Source organism: Neolamprologus brichardi, chromosome 15 (genome assembly GCF_056152115.1).
Source record: "Neolamprologus brichardi isolate AB-2024 chromosome 15, ASM5615211v1, whole genome shotgun sequence".
Lineage (NCBI taxonomy): Eukaryota > Metazoa > Chordata > Actinopteri > Cichliformes > Cichlidae > Neolamprologus > Neolamprologus brichardi.
In genome coordinates, this window is record NC_142118.1 from 9905547 (window position 1) to 9932951 (window position 27405).

At 39.8% G+C, this 27405-nt stretch overlaps 2 protein-coding genes across 7 annotated transcripts; one reads left to right on the plus strand and one right to left on the minus strand.

Annotated features, from left to right (window-relative positions):
* The first annotated feature begins 4500 nt into the window (after window positions 1-4500).
* si:ch211-203k16.3 (angiopoietin-related protein 1) lies at window positions 4501-9021 on the plus strand. Its single transcript, XM_006797097.2, has 8 exons — window positions 4501-4732; window positions 5142-5357; window positions 6377-6496; window positions 6604-6718; window positions 6814-6951; window positions 7746-7962; window positions 8057-8252; window positions 8325-9021. The coding sequence occupies exons 1-8, from the start codon at window positions 4577-4579 to the stop codon at window positions 8469-8471; spliced, it is 1305 nt and encodes a 434-aa protein (XP_006797160.1). The 5' UTR covers window positions 4501-4576; the 3' UTR covers window positions 8472-9021.
* Window positions 9022-10124: 1103 nt separating this feature from the next.
* On the minus strand, window positions 10125-27059 carry snx9b (sorting nexin 9b). Of its 6 annotated transcripts, none has more exons than XM_035910484.2 (20): window positions 26737-27059; window positions 25254-25340; window positions 23609-23683; window positions 22576-22701; window positions 21981-22058; window positions 20832-20994; window positions 18635-18670; window positions 17026-17161; window positions 16677-16764; window positions 16314-16439; window positions 16046-16163; window positions 15836-15966; window positions 14829-14932; window positions 14623-14726; window positions 14372-14449; window positions 14058-14134; window positions 13009-13098; window positions 12141-12255; window positions 11962-12053; window positions 10125-11772 (listed from the first exon to the last, which is right to left on the minus strand). In XM_035910484.2, exons 1-20 carry the CDS (start codon window positions 26746-26748, stop codon window positions 11725-11727), a joined length of 1884 nt encoding a protein of 627 aa, XP_035766377.1. In that variant the 5' UTR covers window positions 26749-27059; the 3' UTR covers window positions 10125-11724. The 6 variants fall into 6 exon arrangements, with proteins under 6 accessions (XP_035766377.1, XP_035766379.1, XP_035766382.1 ...); XM_035910486.2 differs by having other exon boundaries at window positions 16677-16761; window positions 26737-27058; XM_035910489.2 differs by lacking the exon at window positions 21981-22058 and having other exon boundaries at window positions 26737-27058.
* Between the last annotated feature and the right edge of the window lie 346 nt (window positions 27060-27405).

Genomic DNA, 27405 nt, shown 5'->3' on the forward strand with positions numbered 1-27405 from the left:
ATGCTGTGTAATGTATGGTTGGCTATGATGGTTTTGATGCCTCGCTCTCTTATAGGTAGAGTCGGGCCATTTGTTGTTTATTCTTTGTCTGTTTACATCAAAGAAAATGTCAGCCATGTGTTTCTGCGCTCCGTGCTCTGAGCAGGTTTCCTGTAATAAGGCATGAAAATGTTGAGGTGACTGTACCAGCACAGCACAAAGTACAAGGGACTCAATTTTCCAGCTAATGCACATTTTTTCAGCCATGTCTTTTCTCACTGTGCAAGACACACACTCACACAGATGTGCACATCAGCACACATATAACCCCAATTTGCACTTGTGCACCAATGCATGAAATGCACACTATGTCTGAAATGCTTTTTCTGTGATGTGAAGTGAAGGTCAAGAGGACGGGGCATGAATGACTGGCTTTTATTTTAGCTTGACATCATATGCAAGATACCATCTACGTCTTTGTATTGCAACAAAAGAAGCTCTGTCCTTATTTATTTATTTTTTAAATACTGAAATTCAAAGTTGTTTTTTGATTGGATCTAGCTCAGCAATATTTAGTGCATTATGTGTCATTTGTCTGTGCTATATCGAATTAAGAGACCTAGGTTAACAGAGAGTGAGGCGTTTGGGTCGAGTAAGTCTTTCCTCAGGCTAAACAATGAGACACAGCCAATGGTGTGCTTGATGAATCTGCTGACGTGTCAGTGTCGTCGTGTAAATAATTCAGAAAGACAATAGAGAAGAACAGAAGAACTCACTGCAGATGGCTGAAGGTCAAAGGTCCTTCCAGCTCCTTGACATGTTGGAAAAACAAACTGCATCACCGCACGGTGACTTATCCAGTTGCTCTGCACGACCCTCTTGAAAAGCTGAAACCTGACGCTGTTATGATCAAAGAGGGCAACTGTCTGTTAGACTGACCCACCTCTTCTATGGAGCTTTTTGGTAATATTTTTTACATGAGACATGATGAATGGAACAAATTAAATCCCTTATTATTAAGCTGCCCGAGATCACTAAATAAATAAGCCTGTAGCGAGTGATGCAAAATGATTGATACTGATGGACTGATGTGGGCACTCAAAGCCTCTCATGAGATTTTCATGACAGTCACATTAGAAAGAAATCAAAGGAAATGGACACTACTGGCAGCGCTTAATAACAATCCATCTATCCACTGTTCGGTGATTTTTATGCGGTTGGATATAAAGCTTTTTAAATGGAAGGCAAGGCCAGCATTGATCTGATACTAAAAGCCTTCCTGTTGCTAATGAGGATCATGTCATGCTGTATTTTTCTGAAGAAAATGTCAGCCCATTCAACCGCAGCATTTTATTCACTTACATCACTGTAGCTTGAACCAGCAGTTTATTTCTGGAATGAAATCCACAAAGAACGACGATTTATTTTTCATGTTGTAAAAACTTCACAGTCTTCATTCTTCAGGTGTGATTGCCCACTTATGACGTTATAAAACATATTCATCTGCTTTCAAAGGATCTTTGAGACGCTGTTGTGATTGATCTCCACAGAGCTTTTAAAGGAAAGGTCTTTTATTGTTAGTTAGAAGAAGAGAGCTGCATAAATATTTTCAAACTATATTTGCTTTCATACCTTTTTTCATGTCGCTTTACAAACACATCATGTTCACATCACAAAGTCACATACCTCCCAACGCTACCTCCTGTCTTCCACCCCCATATTCAACCATCAACACCTACCCTGCATCCTGTCAAACTGTCACATCACTCAGTCTCAGCTCTCAGCTTCATGCTAACATGCTGGAAAAAGCTGCTTAGCATTATGCCAAATGTGAAGCTGTCTTTGTCAGGTGATGAAAATGGTGTTTTCATGTGTTGATACTGATATACAGTCATTTTAAAGGCTGGCACATAAGTTTAAAGTTTCGACAAATAAGTGTACTACCTTACAATACAATATGTAATTTGGCGCTATATAAATTTAATTTAATTTAATTTAATTCTTTATTCTTGCCCATCCCTCTCATGCTGACACGCTTATCCAATTCATAGGAGCCTATCCCACACATCTGCCGAGAGGCTGGGTACACCCTTCAACAGGCCAGAGTCACACTACTAAGTTAGTCACCAGTGAACCCAATGCTGAGTTTTTCTGCAGTGTTCTGTCTGTGCTAGTCCTTGGTAAATGGACTGTAATTTATATAGTGCTTTTCAGCACCCAGAGCACTCTTTACACGGCAAACTGCATGCATGGAAACAATTCTAATACTCATGCAAATATGCAGATGCAGATGGATACATCAGGAGGTCTTGGGGAGTTCAGCATCTTGTCCGAGATCAGTTCCGCACACAGTATACATCTTCTGAAAAGTAGACAAGCCACGCCACCATAAACAATATGCTTTTGGGGGGACATAGGTGACAACTGGGTAACCAGTTTCATGTGGGGTGGATTAATATATATATATTTATATAGTTAGATGAAAAAATGCAGTTCCGTACTGAAAAATCCATCTTTAGTTTTTAAAATAATTCATTTGTAACAACAACAGTTGCCTCAAGGCACTTTATTTTGTAAGGCCCTACAATAATATAAGAAAACAGAGAAAACCCAAACAGTCATATGATGATGATGAAAAGGATGGTAGTATTTATTTATATAGCTAGTACCGGTACTTGTGAATGTGTTGGGGTCCCGGTGCCTGCCCGGTTGTCCCAGCGTGGCCACAAGTGGCTTTCCCCCCACTTGTATATAGAGCACTCAGTGTTGAAAATAAAGTACTGTTTAACTGTTATTCTCAAGTCTGCGCCTGAGTCCTTCCTGCCTGCCCTGATAGAGGGATTCCTCTTTAATCGTAATCATCCCTGAAGATTAGAGAGCATGATGTGAAATTGCCTGCATTTCTTTCCACACTTTGTAAATCTGCTGACGCCGCACTGTTTGTATGTTGCAAACAAAGAAGAAAAAAACTCCTTTTCAGGGTGATGAATGGACACTTAAAAACTTTGCAATGCTTAGTGTTCTGTTGTTTACATTACGCTTGTAGCTTATCTCTTTCTTCAGTGCACAGTCCTAATCTCTTGTATATGTTGTAAAATGTTTCCCATCTTGCCCTTTTTTGTAACTCTGAGTAATTTTTTTTAGTTTGACATGTGAAAGGTCAGTGAGCTCTGGAGAGGCCAGCAGATAATAAAGTGGTTAAGTGGCACCACCGTGTGGCCTTACAGACATTATTTTTGCTGACATATACAGCAGGGACACATCTAGTTCCTGAGAGTTTCTATGTGGAATTCATTTGCATTTATTGCATCTATACTTGGAGGTTAAGGCACTGCCTTCTCTTCTGTGTGATTTGCTGAATTCTGAAAAGACCAGGTGAATGACTGATCAGACAATTTGCAATGCACGAGTTCTTCAACTGATATAACACAGTTGCGAAGACTGTTGGGAAAAGATTTTTTCAATTGAATAACAGCTTAATGAAAATGCAATAGAGGGTATGATTTGCAGTTCATTTTCTTCTTAATGTGACCATGCATGCTGAGCTGCAGTCAAAGGTATAAAAATATAAAGACTTTGATACTGTAATAGGATCAGCACCCATCATACCTCGACGCACATCATCATTTATTACTAGCTCAGAGCGGGATTACTTGTGGGTGATGTTTGTTTACTGTGTGTGCTGATGCATATCAGTTACATTATGTTCTCTTCTAAAGTGCAAACAGTCTTTATGTGCACCTCTTACAGCAATCCTTGACCGTGTGGGTCTATAAGATGATCATTTTTTTAATGTAATTATTAAGAACAAAAATCTATAACCATTAAATGTAACAGTTCAGCGCACATTCTGCTCTGCCACGGTTTGTTTGATGTAATCAGGACAAACAGTAATTTAACAGAAAACATGGATATTTCTAGTAAATTAAAAGACATTTTTCAGCTCTTGGCACATGTTTGGCTTTTACCCATAATTCCACTATCACTTCCCTCTATGCCTGCCTCCTTCCCACCCCTCAGTCATGTGAATCCTCTTAGAGGTGGATTACTGGACTACGATGTCCACATCGAGAAGGAAAGCGAGGGCGAGAGATGGCGAGAGAGAAAAGGAGCATGAAGCGTCCAGAGTGAGAGGAACACGCAACAAAGAGAAGAAGAAAAAGACAAAGACAATGGAAAGGAACCCTTGGCCCCATGCAAGCCAGGAATGGGGTAGAAGGTGGTGTTTAGCTACACTTACTTTTCTACAGGTGCTACTATTTGTTTGTTTTTTCATATCTTCTTTTTAGTTATAGGTTATGTCTATAAAATAGTGGATAAATAGACACTTAATGAGTGGTACACTAAGTTGTCTGACTCTGTTGCTTGTCTGTCACAGTAATCATATCTTAGTGAGTTTAAAGTGTCTTTATGGCTTTGTGAACTATATTCTTTCCTTTCTATATTCTGTTTCTGTTTTCTCGTGGAATGATAATGCATGTGTTGTCTTTCTTTCGCTCCTTGCAGACAGAGCCTCACATGGTGAAGCGCACACTCCGGGTGTCCCACGCCCACTCTTGCTGACAAGGCAGGGAAAGACTAACAACCCGTGGCAGCAATGTCTCTCCTGTCCTTAACTGCCCCTCCCGGCTGGAGCATGTGCTCTGCTCTTTATATCCTCATTGTGTTGCTCCCAGAGGCCAAAACAGACGGCTTGAACGCTACCATTATCCGCAACGGTGGGGGCTCCCAGTGTGGGGAGTACACAAACCAGGTGATTACAATAACCATCTTGCAGTGATGTTCTCCAGACAATAGTAGCACAGCCTTATCACTGCAACAGCTTGCTACTTTTACCGTACACCAGAGATCCATCAGCTAGGTTAAGGAGCTTTCCATCTGAGCAGAAATCAGAATAATGTTCCCATCAAGTACATTTGAAATGCATAAAAAATATAAAAAATAATACACTAAGGTGGCAAGACATCTATTATTTTTTAAGTATATATATATTTAAGAGATTTTTTTTGGGGGGGGGGGGGGGGGGAATCAGAGAATTTAAGTGAGGAAAAGATAACACTGTTATGAGTTGATATAAATCTGAGATTATGTATAAGAGCATTGACAAAAACAAGTGAACAAAGACAGCGGTTGTTTCGGCTGTCTGAACTTGTCCTCAACAGGTGATGGAGGATGGGATGTGTCGCCTGGTGGCCACACTGCCTCAGCTGGACGAGCGTAGATGCCCCGATATGTTTCGCTGCACAGACGAGGTCTCTTACTGGCTGCATGAGAATGAGGAGAGGACGCAGCAGATCATGGCGCTGAAAGAGACCATCTCTGAGCTGCAGGAGGAGCTCAGGAACCATCGGCATCATATCAAAGTCCTCGAGCTGCAGGTGCGATTTCCATTTTTATACTTAAGTAGGTGGGAGAAGAGGGGACGCTATACTTAGCAGACTCGAGTCAACCATCAGCAGCAACCCTTTTAGCTTTGATTGCTACATGGAGAATATTGTGACAGTGTGAAAACACATTTTCTTGTTTTATTTTTAAGACTATACATGTAGTGGCTCACTTTTTTTGCGCTATTATAACTTAATATGTTCTGTCTGTAGTATTAAATATAGCAACATGTGATCAAATAAGCCTTATTGCAGTTTTATTTGAAATAAACATGTCCGCCTACGACAGGAAACGTGCTGCAGTTCTTTACTCTGATGTGGTGCTTGGTCATCAAACTGGCTTCTCTCCCAGCATGCCCTTGACCTTAGTCACTAACAGGATTACTCTACTCTTGCATGTGTTGCCTCATTCGTCTCAGTGTGAGCTTAAACAGAGACACTGGTCGGTGGCCACAGATGAAGTGGCTCGTGTCTTGTGTGTTGCACAGGAAGCACAGGACAGGGGAGAGGGCTCTGGAGTTTGTGGTGATGGGAGTTGTTGGTGGTGGTGGTGTGTCTGAGCTCTGAATAGATTAATCTGTCTTTAAGTATTACAAGTGGACTTGCTCCACACGTTTCCTGTGTGTGGTGTTCTGGGCATGTTATACCCAGAGGAGGCACTGGGGCAAACCCAGGACATGCTGGATAGATTATATCTTTTGGATAACTTGGGAACATCTCAGTGTTCCTTCAGATGAACTGCAGAGGCTAGCTGGGGAGAGGGAGGTCTGGGCTTCTGCAGACCCCATGACCCTTTATGGATGGATGGATGGATCTAGATGTTGGTGTGGCAGATATTGCATCTCCTAACATGTGAATGAAGGGTTCCTGTAACAGATTGATATATCTGTCACAGGAATGTGAATGATTTATTTCCTTTATTTTTTAACAAATTTAAAAATGCACTTGTCTCAGTTGTTGCACGTCCTTTCATTCACATGTGAGTCTGTGTATTTCTATTTCAATGATTTCAGAGTGAAGAGAGGGCCCACTTGAACATCTCCTTGGAGCAGCGTTTTCATGAGTTGGAGCTGCACTACGCTGAAGCCACTACCCTGCTGCACTTACAGGGGACTCTGATCCTAGACCTTCAGGTTATTACCATTTGGGGATATTTTGTTCAAATTTCTTCTCTCTTTTTTGTCATAAATGTTAGCAAAAGTGTTTTTGAGTGTTGGCCTCTGTTTGTATTTATGTTTAGAACCAACTACATAATCTGACACTTCTGGTGGATAAAGTAAAAAGAAGCCCCGGCTGTCTGATCAACATTGTCCGACCCAATCCTCTCATGAATGCTCACAATGCGCTGCACCCAGGTACATGCTCAAGCAATGATATTCCAGCAGAGGGTGCCAAATACTACTTGTTGATTTTCTCTGACACTTTCTTGCCTGTTTTACTCTTCTTTCAGAGATCCAGCATGTGAGGAACTGTCCTATAGACTGTGCCTCTATCTACCACAATGGTGTCAGGAGATCTGGCCTTTACACTGTGGTGCCATCACTGGCAGGGATGCCTGTGGAAGTCTATTGCGATATGGACACAGATGGTAAGTCATGTGCAAGTGATCCTGATTAAAGGGAAGCTATGGTGTTAATTTTTAACTCCATGTTATTATTCTGGGATTTACAGTCTCACACTCATCCTTGGCAAAGTCCCTGAGTTCATTTCCTGTCTAAAACAGTTTGCTTTTACCCCCAATTCCTTCTCTCATTAAGCCAACTTTCTTCTGATTTGCTGCCCCTCAAAACAAAAGATTCGAACAGCAGGTCTGTGCTGACAGCCAGAGCTGTGTGCCTGAAATGACCATATGATCATGTCTACTCTTAGTGATATCATACAAAGCCAAGGGTAGAAATACCTGACTAAAACAGAGTATTTGGAGCAGTCTAAAGCCTGAGCTTTAACTGTGTAAACCCTCATTATTTGAAAACTTTGGACATGATTAATGTGACCATGCAACACCAAATATTGTTATTCATGTGCATAACTTCAAAAGCAGTGCCATAGATTATCCATTAGTTATTTTCATCCAACACATAAATGCAATACCATTTTTGTGACCAAACCTCCTTTAAAACCAGTTCTACTTGGTACACTTGCATGAAGCCTTCACAGTTCGTCTATGGATTTAGGCTTTCTGAGCTGATACAGTCACTTTATGTGATATCAGACCGATTACTGAGATCAGAAAAATGGCCAGAGTTAAAATATGCACTGCCATTTATAATAGCTACTTAGTGTTTTTGTCAAATTGTTAAATATTCTGCACCTGACCTATAGTCATCAGCTGAGCAGATGATAACCCATCAAACATGGAATGAATTTTACACTTTCTCCCAGGTGGCGGCTGGACTGTGATTCAGCGGCGATTTGATGGCTCAGTGAGCTTTGACCGCAACTGGAGGGACTACAGGGATGGATTTGGTGAGCTGCACTCAGAGTTCTGGTTAGGCAATGACCACATACATGATCTGAGTGCCCAGGGAGACTACAGCCTGCGGATTGACCTGGAAGACTGGACCAGCAAGCACAAGCATGCCCTCTACCAGAGCTTCAGGTTAGTGTCAGATGACAAACTGTGCAGACTTTCATTGGGCTGGATATTCCAAAACATACACAAGCAACTGTGTTCCTTACATGATTTCTTGCAGTGTGGAAGATGAGGAGCATCAGTACCGTCTCCATGTGTCAGGCTTCAGTGGTACGGTTCAGGACTCTTTCAGTTGGTACCACGATAAGCAGGGCTTCAGTACACCAGACAGTGGAAACATCTGTGCTGAGATCTCACATGGCGGTTGGTGGTATAACCAGTGCTTCTACGCCAACCTTAATGGAGTCTATTACAGGGTAAGGATACACAAATTACCCTGCATTTTACATTTTTAAAGACAAATTCTTATTTTCTTCTTCATCATACAGGGAGGCCATTACACTCCCAAAGGGCGAGGGCCGCTGGGTCCAGATGGAATTGTTTGGCACTCCTGGAAAGACTCTGATTATTATTCCCTACGCAAAGTCAGCATGATGATCCGGCCACGCAACTTCCAAAGCCGCTCGTCACCATAACAATGGTGAGGACACGGGAACTGGCGTCCTTGGCAGCATTTGTAGGGATGAAGATATCTGATGATCAGGACGATGATAATTACACTTTATTGTATGCTCAGGAAACGTTTTGTGTGTGGAGCAGACCTACCCGGTAACCTCTTTGCTTTTAAATCTTATGTGACTGCGGCTGATAGCCATGTTGTATTGTGTGAATATAAACATCATCCTGTTCACTGATTATTTCTTTCCCCCCACTCACTCCTGGTAAGTGAATTCTTCCTTGTTTTATACTTCTTTTTGTACTATAGTTTGTTAACGTTGACATGTAAAATACCAGCCAAAATATATTTGTGTGATGACAAGGTTGTCTTCTAGCCACCATGTGGAGACAACCTGCAACTGGAAAGAATCACATGACACAGTTTGCTGAACGCTCGGCATGTATGTGCTTATTCCATATTTGTAATCACTCTATTGCCAGTTTTATTATTTTGGAGTTCTTCTACTGTTTTAATCAATGGGGGAAAAAAATCATTGAAATAAAAAGGGTTTGATATTACTAAACAAAGTCACTTAATATCTGATACGTGCTACTGTCTCAAAGTATTAGGTCATGTGCTATCTGAAGACTCCATATACATACACATTAATGTATTAATTGTGCAATAAACACTATATATACACTTATAAAATGTGGCTTAAAGACATGTTTCACATTCAGAAACTAGAAGCAGAGCATCCCCTCTCCCCAACTCTCCATCAAGGTCTTATCTGTAATGCATTATAAGCATCTTACATCATGTGCAGGGCATTATAATACATTTATAACACATTCCACAAGTGTTTAAATTGACAGCTTTTAACGAGGTCTAGAAAAAATTACCATTGTGGGTCATAATTTTTTAGAACTTTATAATGCTTTATACCTTCATGCCAAACATTCTGTATAGCATGCAATAGTGTTATATGGAGTTAGAAGAGACATTACATGACTTTGTCAGCTTTAAGTGACAGCACTGTATGTGCCTATTAAAAGCTGTCAATAACACAGTTATGAATACTTACACTTCTTTTTTTTTGGGGGGGGGGGGGGGGGGATGCAGTAATTACAGCAAAAAATAAAATAAAATAATGTAATTGCCAAGTGTTTGTTCTCACACCACATGCCATATAAAAGTGACACAATCAAATCAGTCTCTGTGGCCATGGTGCCAGAAAGAGGTAGTACTGAGCAGCAAATGTGCAGCTGAGCACATGAGCAGGATGTAGCTCATGTGAGTTGGAAATTAGACTGTGCGGGACTCAGACTCCTACAGTTGGCACTTTAAAGCACTGAGTACTAAATGCACAGCACTTTCTATGCCTCGTAAGTTATGCATGACCATAGACATCTTTTTTTAATAGAATGGCATTCATTGCTGTATAATCATTCTACACATTATCTGTGTTAGTTACTTACATCGTATTGATTTAAACCTGGGGTTTCCACAGTCCATTAGCATTTCATGTTACTATAGTATGATAATATGGTATGTGTTTAGCAGATATATTCCCAAAAAGCCTCGGGATTGCAAATTATCAGTTCAAATTCTTGCAAAAACTGGAAAATAATTCTGCAAGCTTTCTATATGGTCTTGTGAAGCAATAAACACACTGCGGGTGATTCCATTTGATAAGATCTATTCATATAGCCACTGTGGCCTACATGAACAACTGCACCTGATGGCAGCGTGAAATGAGAGCAGGGTAAAAAGGGCTCTTTCACTTCCTTCACAACAAGAATTCACAAAATGCACTCTTCACACAAGCTGCCAGCTCATTCCCATTCCTGTCCATATCTACGCAAGAATCTGCTGCAGCGAATAAAGGCTTTAGTGTGAGGAAATCCGGGTGCGTAGTGTGCCGTCCCCTCCGAGTCAGAGAACAAGATGAGGGCTCTTTCAAAACACACAAAGACACACACACGCAATAAATGACATCCTAATGAGTACAAATCATTGTTTAATAAATCAAACTGAATTTTTGCTTCTTTTTAAATGACATGTGTATTGCAAATAGTTCTATACATAATATATCAATTACAAGAAACCCCTGATAGGTGCAGTAGAATTTATATTTTCTAACAAAGAGTGAACAAGATTAGAGATTGATTTGAAAACTGGGCGGTGATAAGCAAAAACAAGAACATATAATTCATGGCTCTTCCAAACTCCTCTAATAGTACGAATTCTTACAGATGACTTTATTCTTGTACCATCATGTCAAACACAATGACTGCGTCAAACAATGGCAAATATTCTTTCAAAGTACTGAGAGAAAGTTAACTAGTGTGGCAGGGAAGCACTGATCCAATGACTTTTAGTTTAAACGTTTTAAAAAAGAAAAAAAGAACAGAACAGAAAAGAAAAGAAAAAAAAGAATAGAAAAAAAAAAGACTCATTCCAGATTCTTTTTCTTAAAATGCAAACTGCAGTGTGTGAGTACGCAGGACCTTTGGGGTGCCAACCAGGTTGACCATTTCGATTTTTCTCAAAAGGGAAAACAGGAAGAAGGTGGAGCTTCCTGTTCGCTTTTGAGGAAGTGTGGGATGAAGGGGAGCTGGGAGCTGCGAGTGGCGGTCACACACAGGGAGGACGTACACACTGCCTTTGCTAACTCTTTCAAGATTTGAATCCTTAAAGGAATGCTTCTGCTAACAATAGTGTAAATTTCTTTTTACATATAAATACTATATATGGTAACAAAATTATTCAAATGAACCTACAGTAAAGCTTGAATATATCCTGGCTGTCCTTATTGGCAGAGCGGAGAATAGCTTTGGTATTTGGCGTCCTTTCCTATATGACTATTAACATGGAATAAAAGTGAAAAGCTGCAGAGCGTTACCTTGAGATAGATGGTTATGTTTGCACGTGAAGCTGTACAAAAAAACAAAAAAAAAACAAACTGTATCACGTTAAAGAATTGCCAGGGTTTGATTTCATTGCCACTATAACTACAACATGGATTTTTTTCCCCCTGTCTGTGTTAAGAAGTACAGCTGCTGTCACTCTTGAAGCCTTTTCAGATGTCGTTCGTACTCTTTAACATCGAAGTAGCGGATACCGCAAAGCAGGGACTGTTGGGATGAGTTGTAAAAAGAGGAGATGAGGTAAGAGAAAAACAGAAGTGAGGACAGGGGTTGAAAAATGCAAAATAAGCAAAATTATTTTGGATCTTGAGCTGGTTTAAATCTTCTCGTCTCTTAGTGCAAGACAGCCAGCGGCCGCTTTCACATTGTAGTGAACTGACTGTGCGCTTGTCTCAGCTTCGCTGCGATCTGGGGGTGGGGGGGTGGGGGGGGTGCAGAGGAAGACAAACGAGCATTAATACAAAAAGGTCATGTGACGCCTTCATATCGTCACTTTGGTATGAAACTACTTTCTTTCCAGGTAATAAGGAAGTGAAAAGGACAAACTGTTTCACAGTCAAATTTACTGTGAGAAATGCTCTATTAAAATGCCTTTACCGTCTCGTAAAATTTGACTTGCTCCTCCAGGTACAACTGCATGACCCTGTTGTAGTCATAGATACGGTTGCTATGGAAATGGTTCATTTCAGCTGCAGCACAAGACAAGAGAAACCACGGTGATCAGCCTGCATGCAGCGATAAAGCAAATTACTTCATTATCTGTGACCGTGCTGTACCTTGTAATGCGTAAGACATGGTGCTGGCACGTTTAGCCATGGTGACTTTGTCCTGCTGAGTAATTTTACTGGCGGCTACCAGCTTGTCACCCTCCTTCACTTTGTCTATGGCTGCCTGCAGGGACCAAAAGTAAACATAAGGCACTTTAGTTAGACTATTTAAACCTTGTATAATAATATGCACACACTGCTACTTGTTAATTTTTGCTTCTATCTGATAAAAGGGACAGTACAACCAAAAATCAGATATGCATGTTTTTCCCCTGCTGTGCTATTTTTACCCTATCGTAGATTGTTTGAGTGTGTGTTGACCAGTTTTGGGAAGTTCCGCTATAGTGATTTCTGCAAATAGTACAGGTCCCAGACATCAACAGTCGGGGGCTTCAGAGTTTTCACTTTGCAATGATAATAACTATGAAAAACAGAAATTGCTCACAAATTAGTATGGAGTGCATAGGCAATTTTCTTCTATATTACTTAGAAAGTACTTAAAAAAAGCACTGGGTCCCTCAAAAAGACTGTACATGCAAAATGTGTGTGCATACACATTCCCAAGTTTTTTGTAATCTTAGGCAAAGAAAAGGGATAATAATTAACTTAAACACTTGACATATATTGTAAAGGTGCAGTAGTGATATAGAGGCGGTGACATATTTTAAACAGGTATCGTTATACTGTAGTTGAAGGTTGAAAGTGTATGTGTTAGCATGTGGGGCTGTGTGTATATGTGTAAATAAAGGAAGATGTTGGTATGATGTCTGTACTATCTATATTGTGGAACACACAGCACCTCTGTTCCTATCAGATACCCCATAACGGCAAATTATCACATTCCAGCCCATTTCCTGTGGCATGGGTGTTAGTGTACCTTATGGACTCCAATGGTATCTGGAAAACATCCAAGTAGTCCTTTGTATTCATTGTTGGTCTCCATGAGATGGTGGAGGTCTTTCTTGGGCTGAGAGAAAACAAAAATAGACACAAACATGAATATAAATGTAAAAAGGTAAAAGTCACCAGTACTTAAAAATAGAAGAAAGTAAAACAGGAAGGAATGCAAGAGCCAGATAAGAGAAAATACAATGAAGCCATAATTCAGTGTAGTTTTTTTTTTTTTTTTTTAAATAGCAGTACTATATATAAAACATCATGTATTCAGAGGAACATCCAACAGGGAGACACACTGGGATGAGATGGCACAGAAATAAAAACAAAATATTTAGCCAAACTATCATTTTAAATTGTAGTGCCAATTCCTTTGCACGCTATTGACGTTATTGTGCTGTTTGCATCCATTTTGGATAACATCAGATAAATTGGACTGGTTCCTTTTGTGCCCTGAGATGAATCCGTGTCTAGTGATCGTATTTCTCCAACACTAAACCGCATCACAGGTTTCATTCAACTAAAATCAGAATTCTACCAAATCACTAACAAAGTCTGCCTGGAGCAGGACGAGCTTACCAGACAAATCCTTCCTCTGGAAGCTGCTGGGACATCAAAAAGGCCAAGAATGGACTTTATTACTTTGCACACTCATCGGGTCATTCAGTCAAAAAAAACAAAAAAGCCACATTGATACACGAGTCAAAGCAAAACTAAGGAAGCACAAGGAATAAGTTTGCCGTAAGCCTCTTCCTGCACAGATAGAAACTGACGAGCAGGACGCTGGGTTAAAGAGGTCAGCAACAGGGGAACTGGGAAATGCTCACAGATATTGAGACATGCAGTGAACACAGATAATGGCCACAGAAAGAAGTTGCCCCACCCCTCTCTCTTTATGGAGAGGGGTGGGGTTTTGTGTGTGTGTGAGTTTTCAGACATAATCACAAGAGGAAAAGTAAGGGTAGACACATTTCTCTTACTTTTAATAGCAGTCACATTAGATTATTTTACAGCAGAGGTCAAAGTACGTACCTGCTCTGCAACCAGCTGAGCTATCTCTTCGTATGTCTTCCCAGCTGCTGTCATGGCATCGGTTAGGGCTGACTCACCTGCAGCGAGAAACACCGTTAAAATACATCCTACTGTTTCCCAACAGTCAATAACGAACACTCGATTTCAAAACCAAAGTCCACATAACAAATTACAGCATAGCTCTGATTGCTCCAGATGTCTTCAGCTGTAACCCGAGACAACGGTGTGACAAACACAGAACACCTTACACCCAGGAAAATGCCTCAAGTGTTCCAAATTACACATGACGCTGAATCGATATTTGTACTCCGTACCTTGGTATCCGCTGCTGGTGAAGACAGAGGAAAGGTTTTGGAAGGCTTTGCCGATTCTCTGATACTCTTTGGGCAGAGCTATGGTAAAACAAATGAACAAAGTAACAAAGACATTTTTCCCCCCATCTTTCTAAGTTGACAAAATATTCAGAATAATGAACATTTAATGTAAATAGTAATTACAGCACAGACTTAAGGTGTGGCCTAGGCGTGCTAAACACTTATTTAGCTCGAGTGCAGTGTGAACATACGGCCTGTGCATCTCTTCCAATGTTCATGCCCCACTGTGAGGATTTCCTTCACCCCGTCATCCATGGATTTGGTAAACCTGCTAAACTGCTCACATTTCTGTTCTCTGTGAATGAGGAACACCACTGGCATGAATTACGCAATACAGTACTACACACAAGTTACATAAACACTTTTCGGTGCTATAGTTTCTCTTGGTAAAACTCACACTTCTATCAGGTCCAGGTCTGGAGCTTCAGGCTCAATTGTGGAGAAGATCATCACTCCTACCGTCTCATCCTTCTCTGCTTTTCTCTTGCCCATCTTCCAGTCCTGTAACAATCAATTGTTTTAATTAAAAAAGAAATAATTAATGCCACAAAATAAGCCCCAACCCTAAACTATTAGTAATAACAATCTTAGTTTTGATCTGCAACATTTGGCTGAAAGAAAGTAGAATTAACTTCCTGCGGTTGTTTGCTACTGCTTTGCAGTTTATAGTCGTGGCCGGAAAAGGGTTTCTGCGATACTTTAAAAAAATCAAACTGAAGCTGAGTTTGCACTTTTTGAACAGACATTTCAGTCTGGTGTTGATAATTATTACGCTAATTATTACAAGTTATGGTCAAAATCATAACCGGCAAATTCAGTTCATTTGGGGCACAATTAATATTTATGACAATGTTAAAGAAATTCCTTCATGCCTTTCCAGAGACAAGACTTCCATACAGAAGGCTGGGCAACCGGACAACTATGGGAGTCCATATCCAGCTGTTTCTGCATGGTTTTAATTAGTTTTTGCTAGTTAGGCTGTCTGTCTAGTCTAGAATTTACATCTGTGAGCAATTAACTGATTAAATGCAACTGCTAAACAGCACCACAAGGTGATGCCTTCCTGTGCGGAGGTCCCAATCCTGGATGAATGGGAGGATTGTGTCAGGAAGGGCATCCAGTGCAAAATCTGTGCCAAATCAAACATGCAGATCCATCGCTTGGGAAATAAGGGCTCAGCCAAGAGTACCTTTTTAGTTGTACACCAACATGGACACATGTCACCTCAGTCAACTGACAATAGCTAGTTATTCTGTAGTTACATATTCCATATTATTTTGTTACATTAGCTTTAAATAACTAACTGACACCCCAAATCATTCGTGTAAGACTGATTTCAGCAACACAGTCTTAGAACACATACTCAAAGACCTTAAAAGATGGGAAGTGGATGTATCAGTTTACCTTCTCATCCTTGTAGGTGACGAAAAGCTGAAATACTTCACTGCTGGAAATAACGGGGTGCCTGCACATCCTGGTCATCCAACCCTGTAACCGCTCCATACGCATCTTAATAAACTCTTCCTCGAAACGGCCTTTTAAAAGAGATCAATGCATAAAGAACGGAAAAAATAAATATATTCAGCCATACGCATTTATTGGCTAGTTACCTACCTGTAACCTGCTTATCTGGTAAAGAAGGGATGGGAATGGCTGACCCAAATTTTTCCAGAAGCCTTTCATACAACCAGTCAAAGTGTTTATATCTGTGATTGACGGGCCGGTTTGTGGTCTGCATGCCAGGGGGAAAAAAAGTACAGCTTCCATTAAAGGAAGTAAAGATATACATTTCAGTCCTCCTTATATTTATTTATGCGTCTAAAGATTAGCTTAGTGCATTTAGTTGATTTGATAACCTAAAAAATAGCTCTTGGATACTTACACTGGGTGTGACTTGGTACTCAATGTAGCTCTTGAGGCCATACATCTTTGAGCCTTTTTTGGGATCAGCTACAACACAGTCTAGCTGGGCTTCTGGGTAAGACCACACTGGACCAACTTCTCCCGTCTGAGCACAAAACATGAAGGTTCAGAAGTCTACTGCGCCAGACAAACATATGGCGAGCTGGCAAAAGATGCTACAATACTACTTTATATAAAGGCAAATATCTCTACAGAAATAATTTAGCCATAGGTTTTTAATTATGACTGGTGACTTCTGTGTAATAACTTAATAAGACGCATGTTGATGTTCTAACAGAACTAAAGAAAAACACAAAAAAAAACATTTTTGGAGATGACCTACATAAATTGGAAGCCTGTCTTTGCCCTTTACAAGCTGCTTGCAAAGGAGGTAAAGCTCCGGACCCGACTTGGAGAACCCAGGGAACCTGCTCAAAGACACAAGACAAAATTTCCCGATTAGTCTTGTGTAGAGCAGTTATTTGATACGATGTTACCGTCATTAGAACAAGATTACTCTGTGCTGCTGCAACTCAGTTTATTATTATCTACAGTAAGAGCCTGAACACACTTTGGCTGAAGTAAATTCTGCTGTCCAAACTCTGATCAGCAGCTCAAACTGTACAGTGCAGCTTATTTTATGTTAAAAGCTGATTTGAAGCCAGGCACATTACTGACTTATTAACTCTTACTTGTTGAGGGAGATTTTCATTGAAGTTGCATGTGATCCGCCCCTCTGCAGTGCTCCACTTTCTCCGGCTTCTGACTCAGCATAACCAGTGGATTTCATGTCATCCCATTCATCGTCCCACTCGTCATCCTCTGCCCCTGAGGTAAGATTCGTGTACACCAAGTTGTTTTCAGATCACATACACAAAAAAAAAGCACTGTGTACAACTATTATACTACATTTATAGATGTTCCTACTATAAGAGTTGTGTGAAAATTCACACCTTAATGCTTCACTGAGCTTTACTTAGTGTGGGTCTAAATATAACATAACAGATTTTTCTTGAGATAGAGGTGTCAGTTGTTTGAGCATGAGGGCATGCAGCACACATCTATATCAGAAGCAATGCAAATCTATAAATGGTTCTCATGCTTTAAGATTTTAAGCATCATCACTGTCGTTTTCAATTAAATGGCTAAAAATATTGCACACTGCAAAGCTTAAATTTGTCCTTCAGTACGTCTCATTTGTGAAAATAGTGCATGCATACTGAACCAGACATGATATCTAGATCATTGCTTTTGTCAGAAGCTGCACACTTCATTTCAAAGCAGGCTTCAAATGCATTGACACAGTTCAAAGCAAAAAAGGGCTGAGCATGATTTGTTAGGATTGGTGCTAACCAGACCATGAAAGTCTGAATCAGGCAGCAGGCGGTAAGAGAAAACATTTCCACATATACATATAGCTGCACTGTTCCAACACTGCCTTTCAAAGCCAAACTTGGAGACTATATAATAACTTAGTTAAAACTGGAACTGGCATGTAAAATATCATATTATACTAACAAATCACACTGGATAAAACAGCAAAGAAAATACACAAAAATACCCCATAAATTACAGCAACTTTCATTCTACCTCCATGTTGGCCTGCCAAATCACATTTACTCATTAATTTTCATTTTTGTTTTTTTAAATATATGTGTCCTTGTGTCTGATCAGTTAGTTGAGATATGTGTGTTGTGTATGTGTGCCTGTTCACTGCTGATAACGCTACTGCTCCAACCCCCACAGACAAGCACAGGAGGACGAGCTCAGACCCAGTTCAACTCCTTTTTACTGCAATCGGATCACAATCAAACTGAAAACGAAACACTACAAAAGGCAAAGCAAATGTGCTGCCGTGGTCTGCCACCTGCTCCAAAGCGAGTTGACCAACTAGGGGTAAACACTTGGGGTATATTTAACCTGCTAGTAAGCCACAGCCTCAGCCATTCTCCTCCGCTATCTATCTGTAAATTTAAAATGCCATAAAGGTAAACGATTAAGAAAGGCAGCAAAGGTAGTCCTGCCAAAAGTGTTCTTGTATAAATCTACAAATGTTTAAAAGTTTATTCCTGCACCACTCACCAAAGTCTATAACTGAAAACTATATCTCTGTTTAGTTACTGATCTCTATCTGTGCAGGGCGTCTAACAAAGCTCCTCCAACCTCCTCTTATACAAAGATAATATTGTTAGTCTCAAACTGTACACACATGCTTTAAAAGAAATGTTTCTTTCTTCATATTATTGGCAGTCCACACACAAAAATGAGCAACAGGCTTCCAAAAAGCAATAAACGGAATACCTGTGTAATCAATAAGGTAAGGATATGGGTAGATGTCTTTAGCAAGAGAGAAACAGAGGAAAAGTCTGTTAATTTCCCCTCTGACCATTTTTCCAATGTACTATTTTTTTTTTACAAAAGAAAGTGAAGAATTTAAAAAGCAGCTCAAGTAATTTATCCTTCTGAGTCATGAGTGAGGCACAATTTTCCACAGTCTAGAGAAAACAGAATCATGATTTGACCGTTCTGTCCCCGTGCTGGAGCTTCTCTCTGTGGCGGGACTGCACAAGTAAGAAAAACCACATCGAGGAGTTACAGTCACTGCAAATCTGTGAAAATCTGAGTCACGTAGTATTTTCAAATACAGTATGTGGAGTTCAAGATTACAGGTTCTACTGTACATAGCATGCATTTCTGTTCATATCAGATAACATGAAGGACAGGATATATATGACGCAAACACCTTTCACTGGCTGCTCAATGAAAAATCATAATTGCAATTTTAAGATTTGTTTCCATAACATCTATTTCTCACCACACGGGAAAAGAAACATCCAAAATATACATCTGGGTGTTCTTCCTAAATCACATATTATTCATTTTTCCTCATACACTCAGCCAGAAATCCTTATTTCAGTAGCACTTTTTTCACAGTAGGACTTTTTCCATATATAAAAAGCCTGACCTCTTGAACATCTTATCACTGAAAACAAAGAGTCAATGGACTTTTTCCAACTACTGACAGCAGTTTGTGATTTGTGGAGTAATAAAAACACTTGGTATATCAATTTGTCGCAACAACAGTTAAAGAACTTTAAACACCATGTTATCCAATGGTCTGAAAAAATATGCTAAATTAAACACATAATGCCTCACTTGCATATCTAAAAATGAGCTTTTCAGAAAGCATGATTCAAAAACAAAACACTTGATAGCAAGCATGACTCAAAAATTTAACACAAAGCTTAATTTATCTTTTGTATTACCACAGAGGCATTCTCAAACTCGCAAGTTGTTGTCTGTTTGTAATTCAAACACCTTTAACCAGCCGAGCTCAAAAACTCATGCAGAATCACTAAAAAGCACCAAAGGCTGTTTGAAGCAACAACCTTTATCACATCAACCAATGTGATTGCAACAAAACAACGTGAGCCTGGCTGTTTGATGCATTAAGTGCGAGGGACTCTGAAGTCACTCGTGTTTGTAGGACTGCTCCCTCCCCTGCAGCCATATATACAGTACAGCTTATGCAGAAGAACAGTTTAACAAGTAAAGAGTGAGCTAAACTGTTTCACGAGGTAGTGTGATGAGCCAAAACCATTGCATGACTTTACCTTTCCTGTAACCACATTAAGACTAGGGGTGGGGGAAAAAATCGATACTGTGTAGTATTGTGATATTTTGTTTGCTAATAATGTATCGATACAGGGACAGCAGAAATCGATATTTTGTTACAAAAAACGTTTTTGTGCTCTGACTTCAGAGCATGTTGATCCTTTTTCTGAGCAAGAATCCTGACATTCCTTCACTGTCCAAATGTGTTTAACTTTTTTTTTGCAGCAATAAACATGAGAGTTTACTTATTTTAATTTAAGACATGTTTTATTTTAATTAAGTTTAAAACTTTTTTATTTAATGTAAAATTATATTTTGTTTTAATTTACTTTCAAATTCTTCAGTTGCTGAAGGGGCTGCATAGTTTTCATAAATTGCATAGTTCAGAATAGCTATAATTGTACCAGATGGTTGCGTTCAGTTAAGTTGGACTAGACTGTAATACAAACCGTTCAGTTTATCAACAATAAAACTGAAATGAGAGAAAGACTGAGTGTGAGACTTTGATATTAGATAAAATGAATATTGGTAAAGTTTACCTTTATGTACAGAATCTGAATATCGCAAAATATTTAAAAAAATTGCAATAATATCGTATCGTGCGTTAAGTATTGTGATAATATCGTATCGTGGGATGTATGGTGATTCCCACCTCTAATTAAGACGTTAAAAATTGCAGTGAAAATGAAGCTTACATACTTCAGAATGACATAAACACAGTAGCATGCGAGTATTGCTACAAAAGAAAAAGTTGAAATTTCAAACTATCAAAAGATATTACAGTGATTTTTATGATAATAAAAGGTTTACATTATACTTCTAACAATAGGACAACCATGGTTCCTGAAGCTATCTGGGTTTTTTTTTTTTTTTGTTTTTTTACCTGGGCCTTGGTAAGCCTGAGGGTGACCATGTGATACAGGGGCCCAGGGGTCAGGAGCGCTCTTCCCAGTCTGTGTGCCCTCTGGATTAGATGCCCAGTTGTTGGTGGAGTCCCCTGATGGGTCCGCGTTCCACGCCGACCACGGATCATTACCATTAGTAGCCTGCAAGAGTGAAACAGAACTTGTGAGGAATGGACGACGGGCGGTAATAACAGATCAAACGCGAGAAGAAGAGATGGTGCAGAGTCAAGTCCAGTCCTGTTTGGAGTCTGTTTAATGAGAAGTTGACAGTAGTTTCAAAACAACATCCTTTTCCAAACATTTGATGAGGACCAGGCTTCTCTGAGGGAATCTGCTGAGAGATAAATCAGCCCGGCAGTGAGTGAGCTGCTGTAGAGAAGGGTTAACTGAAAAGATCAAAATAATACCCGATAATCTGGAGAAAGAGGCACATGCTTGCATACAAAAACTTCCATTTGTGTTTTTACACAACCTATTTTTGTTTTTACAGCATTTAAAAATGCTCAAAATGCAGCATGCCATGCTTGCAAGGCAGGCATATACACAATCCTAACAACTCGAAGGCATGCAAAAACACTGCTGTTGTGTGTTTCTCTTCTGTAGGTTAAAAAAAAACAAATCACTGAAAAAAATAAACAGGCAAACTACTCAAATGACATTAACAAGCAAGTGCATTGAGGAACAACACTAAGAGCATGTGCTTTTAAATTTTGCAGCTCTTATACTTCTCATTACAGAGCAGCACTTAAAAAAGTGATTATTACTGATATTTGCATAATTTTCATCATGATTTGTGGTACAAGCGTGTGTTCTGGCCGGATGATTTGTCAGTGTGATTAGTAAAATACATGTGGGGATCATGAACTCTTTTACCACCGATTCATATGGTTTTTCTTTTCTTTTTTTAACAGTGTGTGGGTGCTGATTGGTGGAATGTCTTGTCTTGTGCTGAAGTGCAAGGTGAATGGAGAAGTTGAGATCATGCTTTTTGCAGGCAGTAAGGGTTGCAGGGGAATTTGCCAAAGCAGACCAATCAGAGAGGATCGCTTGGGCAAAGAATGAGTGAGGGCGGGAGGGCTTGGGTTCATGCTTTTAGGCCACTCCCACCACCCCAAACTCACGGTTACCTCATCAGGGGACGAAAGGTAGGGGGAAACTGGGGTGTCGGGGGTTTCCGGCTGGGGACTCAAGCCCCCAGCATCCACCTTGAGGGGACGGGGAGGGGGAAACAAAGGTGACATCATCACAAAGCGCCAGATGTGACAGTATACACTGTGCAGGGCTTTTTGTTAAAGTGATATAGATGTGTCAGAGGAACAATAGCCGACACATTTCCTGCTTTACCTCACTTGCTGAGCCGCAACATATTTTTACTGATCCAGCAGTATGTTCACTATTGTGGAACTTCCTGCCTGCTAACTGAAGATTTTGGTGGACTGCATATCGTTTAAAAATGACATGACAAAGATTAATATCTCCCACACCAGCTGGTCTCACTTCTGCATCTCTGGGGTTGACGGGATGCATTAACGTCAATACATTTTTGCCATCGCTCACTTCTGCTTTTTGATTGTTTTCTGTAGCGTAACCCTAGCATATATCATTTTTGAAGGGGAGAATGGAAGCACGCCAGGTGCACCGCTCTATATTTTGTACACCTACTTACCCAGCATTGCACTAGACTTGTGAAATTGAGAAATCTTCACTGGCTGAACGCATTACCTGGTTTTGTGCAGGTGTTGATGCAGGTGCATATGCATCAAAGAAGGACAGGTCTGAAGCTGCAACATTTCCTAAACTTGGAGTAGGTGCTGCAGCTGATGGGAACACAGAAAACTGCTTATTGAGCTGCAAATCAAGAAAAAAGAAAAAAGAAAAAAGACAATGGAAGAGAGAAAAAAAAATCCCATTAGCGATCAGATCCAGACATTCCAGCGTGATCTAATGAATTTTAAAGGTGCATCCTCATGCGGTAATGTGATCGTCTCATTTTTCACTCGTGGCTTTGCGAAACAGGGTTTTAATTTTCTCAATCTTTCCAAAAAACAGCAGTGTGATTGAAAAACAGACTGAGTTCTGGTGTTTTTCATGAGGCATTACATAAGCTACAAGTGCAATTGTCATCTGTGGGTTTTATATGATTTGGACACAGAATCAAAACAGTCCGGGAGCAGCTGGGGAGGTAACTCGAGGTCAGACAAACAAGCACGCACCCACCAAAATTTGCAAAGTTAAGCAGATGTTTAATATCAATGCCTCTCACCCTCACATACAATCATTAGCTCTTGTGTGGTAAGTGTTTACAGTGATGTTAAGTTGTTAACATCACAGACTTTAGTTTTAAACAACTCTTTCTGTGTCTGTAAATTTCTTCAGAGTGAATCATATCCTCCACATGAAGTCAGAGTTACTGGCTCAAGCCATACACCCGCGCACGCACACACAAACACCCAAATCAGCAAAACCCTGAATGAGGCACATCCTGTTGTGACTTTAGTTTCACGTAAGAGATGGCACCACAGTATGCAGATGCATCTTTGTCTGTGACGAGGTGTCTATGAAATGTCTAGCTGATTAATGTTCCACTGCACCCACGGTACATCATGACCTCGGTACAGAATGTTTTGTTTTCGTTTCGTTTTTTTCTTGCTTAATTTTATGTGAAGTAAAGTCTCTTTGAATATTCTATGGGGTTTGAAAGCTCTGCTGGCATCTCCTCCATACTCTTCACATCAACAGACACAATATAACTCACTTCAATGTAGTCTTCAGGAACCAGTCCCACCTCCCCTCTTGAGTTCTGTGCTTCCACCCAGCCACCTCCAATACTCTGAAAGAGAGACCCAGCTGCATATTAGTTACAGGAAAAAAAAAATACAAGGCATGTACTTAGGTATTTCAAAGTACAAAATGTTTTGTCTACAATGTTTCTCTCCGACTACTACTTCTTTAAATGCCACATATTTGTGTAATATTTTAAGTAACATCAATGCCAAAAACTGAAGACGAAGGTAATAATGTAGCACATAGCTTCTGAACGGCTTCTGATTTACTTTTCATGCACAGGTCGTATTACTACAAATCCAAAGAGAACCACATCTTTCCTTAAAAATATCCTTTCAATGCAACAAATGTTGCTTGGCTGATATGAAGCTCGCACATTTTTTTCAGTCCTGCTCGACCCGCAGACAAAACGTGTACTTTTAACTTGGAAGTCTAACTCTCCACTTACCTTTGCGCACTGGATTAAGGAGAAGTTATTTTATATACAAATGGAAGAATCACTTACCCATAAACCAAATACTCCAGATAGATTTAACAGATGACGGGGCCTTTCCTTTAAAGACACTATATTATCTCTATATTTTTCTCTCTGCTCAATAGTGTGTGAAACTTTATTTATATATTTGAGTTATGTTTTCTTAATGTTAATACCGTCGAAGCATTTGCATCATCTTCAATTCCCTATTTATATTTTAAAGGTCTGGTAGCCTCCTGCTTATTTTTTGTGTTTGTGTCTATTGTGGCAACATATGTATCCTTTACTTTTTCTTTTTTTTTCTTTTTTAATTGCTCTGATTAATATCTTCACTGCTTACAAAGCTGTCCTGCAAGAACTTTATCCTGTACCTTACATTTTTAAGGGAAGCTGTATGGTAACTAAAACAGGCTCAGTAAAAACTTGTACATATGCAATAGCCTATACACAAAAACTACATGTCACCTGTGGGAACCCAACAGATTGTTTATCAGTCACACTTGGATTTGACTCATTGTGAGTCAGATCTCGAGCTTACCATTTAAACATCATTTAAATGTTTAGTACCAAGCAAAAAAGAAATAAACAGGTAAGCCAGGTATGTACACACCTGAGACAAATTCCTCTTCAGTGAAGTTGATGAAAAATAAAAGTTCTGATACGCTGAGTCCTGATAGCCATGACACAGACATCGATTGGAAAACTATGTAGTTCACTTAACCAGTGACCTTTGAACTGTTTGTGGCTAGCAGCAATGACATCATGTTTGCTTTCTGGGGTTTTTTTTCACCTCTTGTCCTTCCTTCTTTTGTCCACATTTGTGACACACGTGAGGTCATGTGCTTTAAGTTTTTTGTTTTTAAATTGGAAGATCTGCACTAAACATTTGATCCTGGACTAATGTATGCAATGTTGTTGTAGGCAAAGTAATTAAAAAATGATGGTATCCACAACACAAGCAAGTTTTATGATTTAATGATTACAGGCAGATGCAAAAAAAAAAAAAAAACCCACACACACACTGAATTAAAAACTTATATCGTATACGTCACATCTAGACAGCTTCTTTACAGCTGAGAGCGTGAGACTTTACCCCTGATGCTAAACAGATGGAAAGTAGAGCAGTGTTTGTATCATTTACCTGATTGGTGATAGTAATTGTCTCGCCTTCTTTCACTGACAACTCATTGTTTCCAGGCTCAGCAGTGAAGTCGTATAAAACCTGTGCCTGCAGACAACAACAAAAAAAAAAAGTTCTAAGGTTTACTAGATAACTGATTAACAAACTTCAGACTTATATGAGGCCATAGTGAAACAGGCCAAACTTGTTCTTGGTATAGTATGCTTACTCTCAACTAAATTCTTGCATCAACCAAAACACGGGCAGACCCACAACGTTACCCAGTTCAGCTTAATACAGGAGCCAACAAGGTCTCTCACAGTGACCCACATGTACTAATCTGTCATTTCTCCATGGCCCCAGAGAAGCTCACTCACACACACTCACACACACACACACACACACACACACACACACACACACACACACACACACACACACGCATCTATCTATTCATCTATACTCATGGATGAATTTGAGACAGTAGACGGAAACCTTTCCAGTATGTTGTAAGTTAAATAAGCACAAACCCGAAATTGTTCATTAACCATCGACATGGAATGCAAGGCTATTAGGAAGCCATCAAAATAACATTTGTTTCAGTGTCCACCAACCACCACCCTGCAGTCCAGGAAGCTGGATGAGGTTTTTGAACAGAAGCATCATACCAGAAAATGACAATAAATGTTTTCATGTCTGCTGATGATCTTTAAAAAAAATCAAACTGAATTATCAGGTCGTTCTGTCGTTGGTCCCTCACATATGTTTTTTACTGTGCTGACTGCTGCATTTTTTATTAACACCAGTTATTTTATTTTATTAAGGATTTCCTAAAATAAAAAGCAGACCTGTGTTATTATTCTCAGTAGGATTTTTTGCATATCATAAACCATATCTAGAGTAGAGGGGATATTTAACTTCTTAGTTTTACGTACGGTTTATCTTTATACACACTCTGCTTCACGTACCATTTCCGGTACCCCTAAAAGAACACTCATTAGGTCCAAATGCGAACAATACTATGAGCAAAATTATCGTGTTTACAGTGCTGCAGCTACATTTATGGCCCTGTAGTCCTCACCTAAGGTAAACAGTAGTCACATATATGGTACGAACAGTGTTTTGAGAAAAGACTGCATTTCCCAGAATTCCGCGGAGGCAGCTATGACCCACAGTGGAAAGGTAGTAAAATGTCACAAGACACTTCGTTAATGAGACACATTTTCCATGTATCGCAAAAGCATTCGTTTCTCACTGAGCGCATACAGATGTGCGACAAGCGGCCATAACGCTTTTAAAGCAGACTCCCTAAATGCTTTCAGTCTTAATGCAAAGCTCACCGAGTGAAGTCTTCACTGTAAAACTATTGCGAGAAACTACACTTCTGACTGTTCAAGTCTACAGCCCTCAGTATTGGTGAAAAACAAGCTCCAGGGGGAACCCAAGAAGCCAGCGTAGTCGAGCTGGGGCTTTAAGAGAAGCCCAGGAAAGTTGTCAAACCCACCTTTTGCGCCATTATCGAAGCATTGATCAATCATTACAAAAACAGGCCCTGTAGTTTTCAGGATTTCCAGTCCTCAGCTGGACATTTCCTCCGCGCTTCTCTTCAACTGGAGGCGAAGCAAACACGATAACTCCTCCCGGTGGAAAGCCGCCGCGACAAAGGCATTAACACATGACTTAAAAACAGTAGGTCGTTTAAAAACTCAAAAAATCCGAGAAAACGAAAGGTGGGAAGGAGACCAGCTGAGTGCGACTACCAAGTTTGAAGCGCGTAAAGAGCTGCTGACAGTACGGAGGAGGGAGTGACCTGCAACACGCACAGAAACCGGAAAGGTAGTCCAGGTCCGATATGGTGGCTCCTCCAGAGAGACTACACGACTGTTTAAAATCGCAAATATTTTTTTTTTCAATATGAAGAAATAAAACACTTCATAATTAAACGATGATTAAAAAAATACAATATAAATATAAAACGTGGTAACTTAAAAATTTTAACTTGTCGGAAAAAATAAGTAATAACAATAATAATCAAAATAGTAGTAGTAATAAAATAATTTCTACTATTTGCCGGATTTTTTTAAAATTTCCAGTGCGTTTTTTAATTGTGTGTTTACTCACTATGGGCCTGACAGCTCAAAGGGAGTGACCCTGAACCTAAACTTATGTTTAC

Bases quoted from the DNA above. Each gene is read 5' to 3' on its own strand.
- si:ch211-203k16.3 (XM_006797097.2), top strand. From the start codon at position 4,577: ATGTCTCTCCTGTCCTTAACTGCCCCTCCCGGCTGGAGCATGTGCTCT. The intron at 5,358-6,376 runs GTGCGATTTCCA...CAATGATTTCAG, and splicing joins TCAAAGTCCTCGAGCTGCAG to AGTGAAGAGAGGGCCCACTT. The intron at 6,719-6,813 runs GTACATGCTCAA...CTCTTCTTTCAG, and splicing joins TCACAATGCGCTGCACCCAG to AGATCCAGCATGTGAGGAAC.
- snx9b (XM_035910484.2), bottom strand. The intron at 16,440-16,676 runs GTAGGTCATCTC...TTTTGTGCTCAG, and splicing joins AAGACAGGCTTCCAATTTAT to ACGGGAGAAGTTGGTCCAGT. The intron at 14,135-14,371 runs GTACGGAGTACA...TTCTCGCTGCAG, and splicing joins CACCAGCAGCGGATACCAAG to GTGAGTCAGCCCTAACCGAT.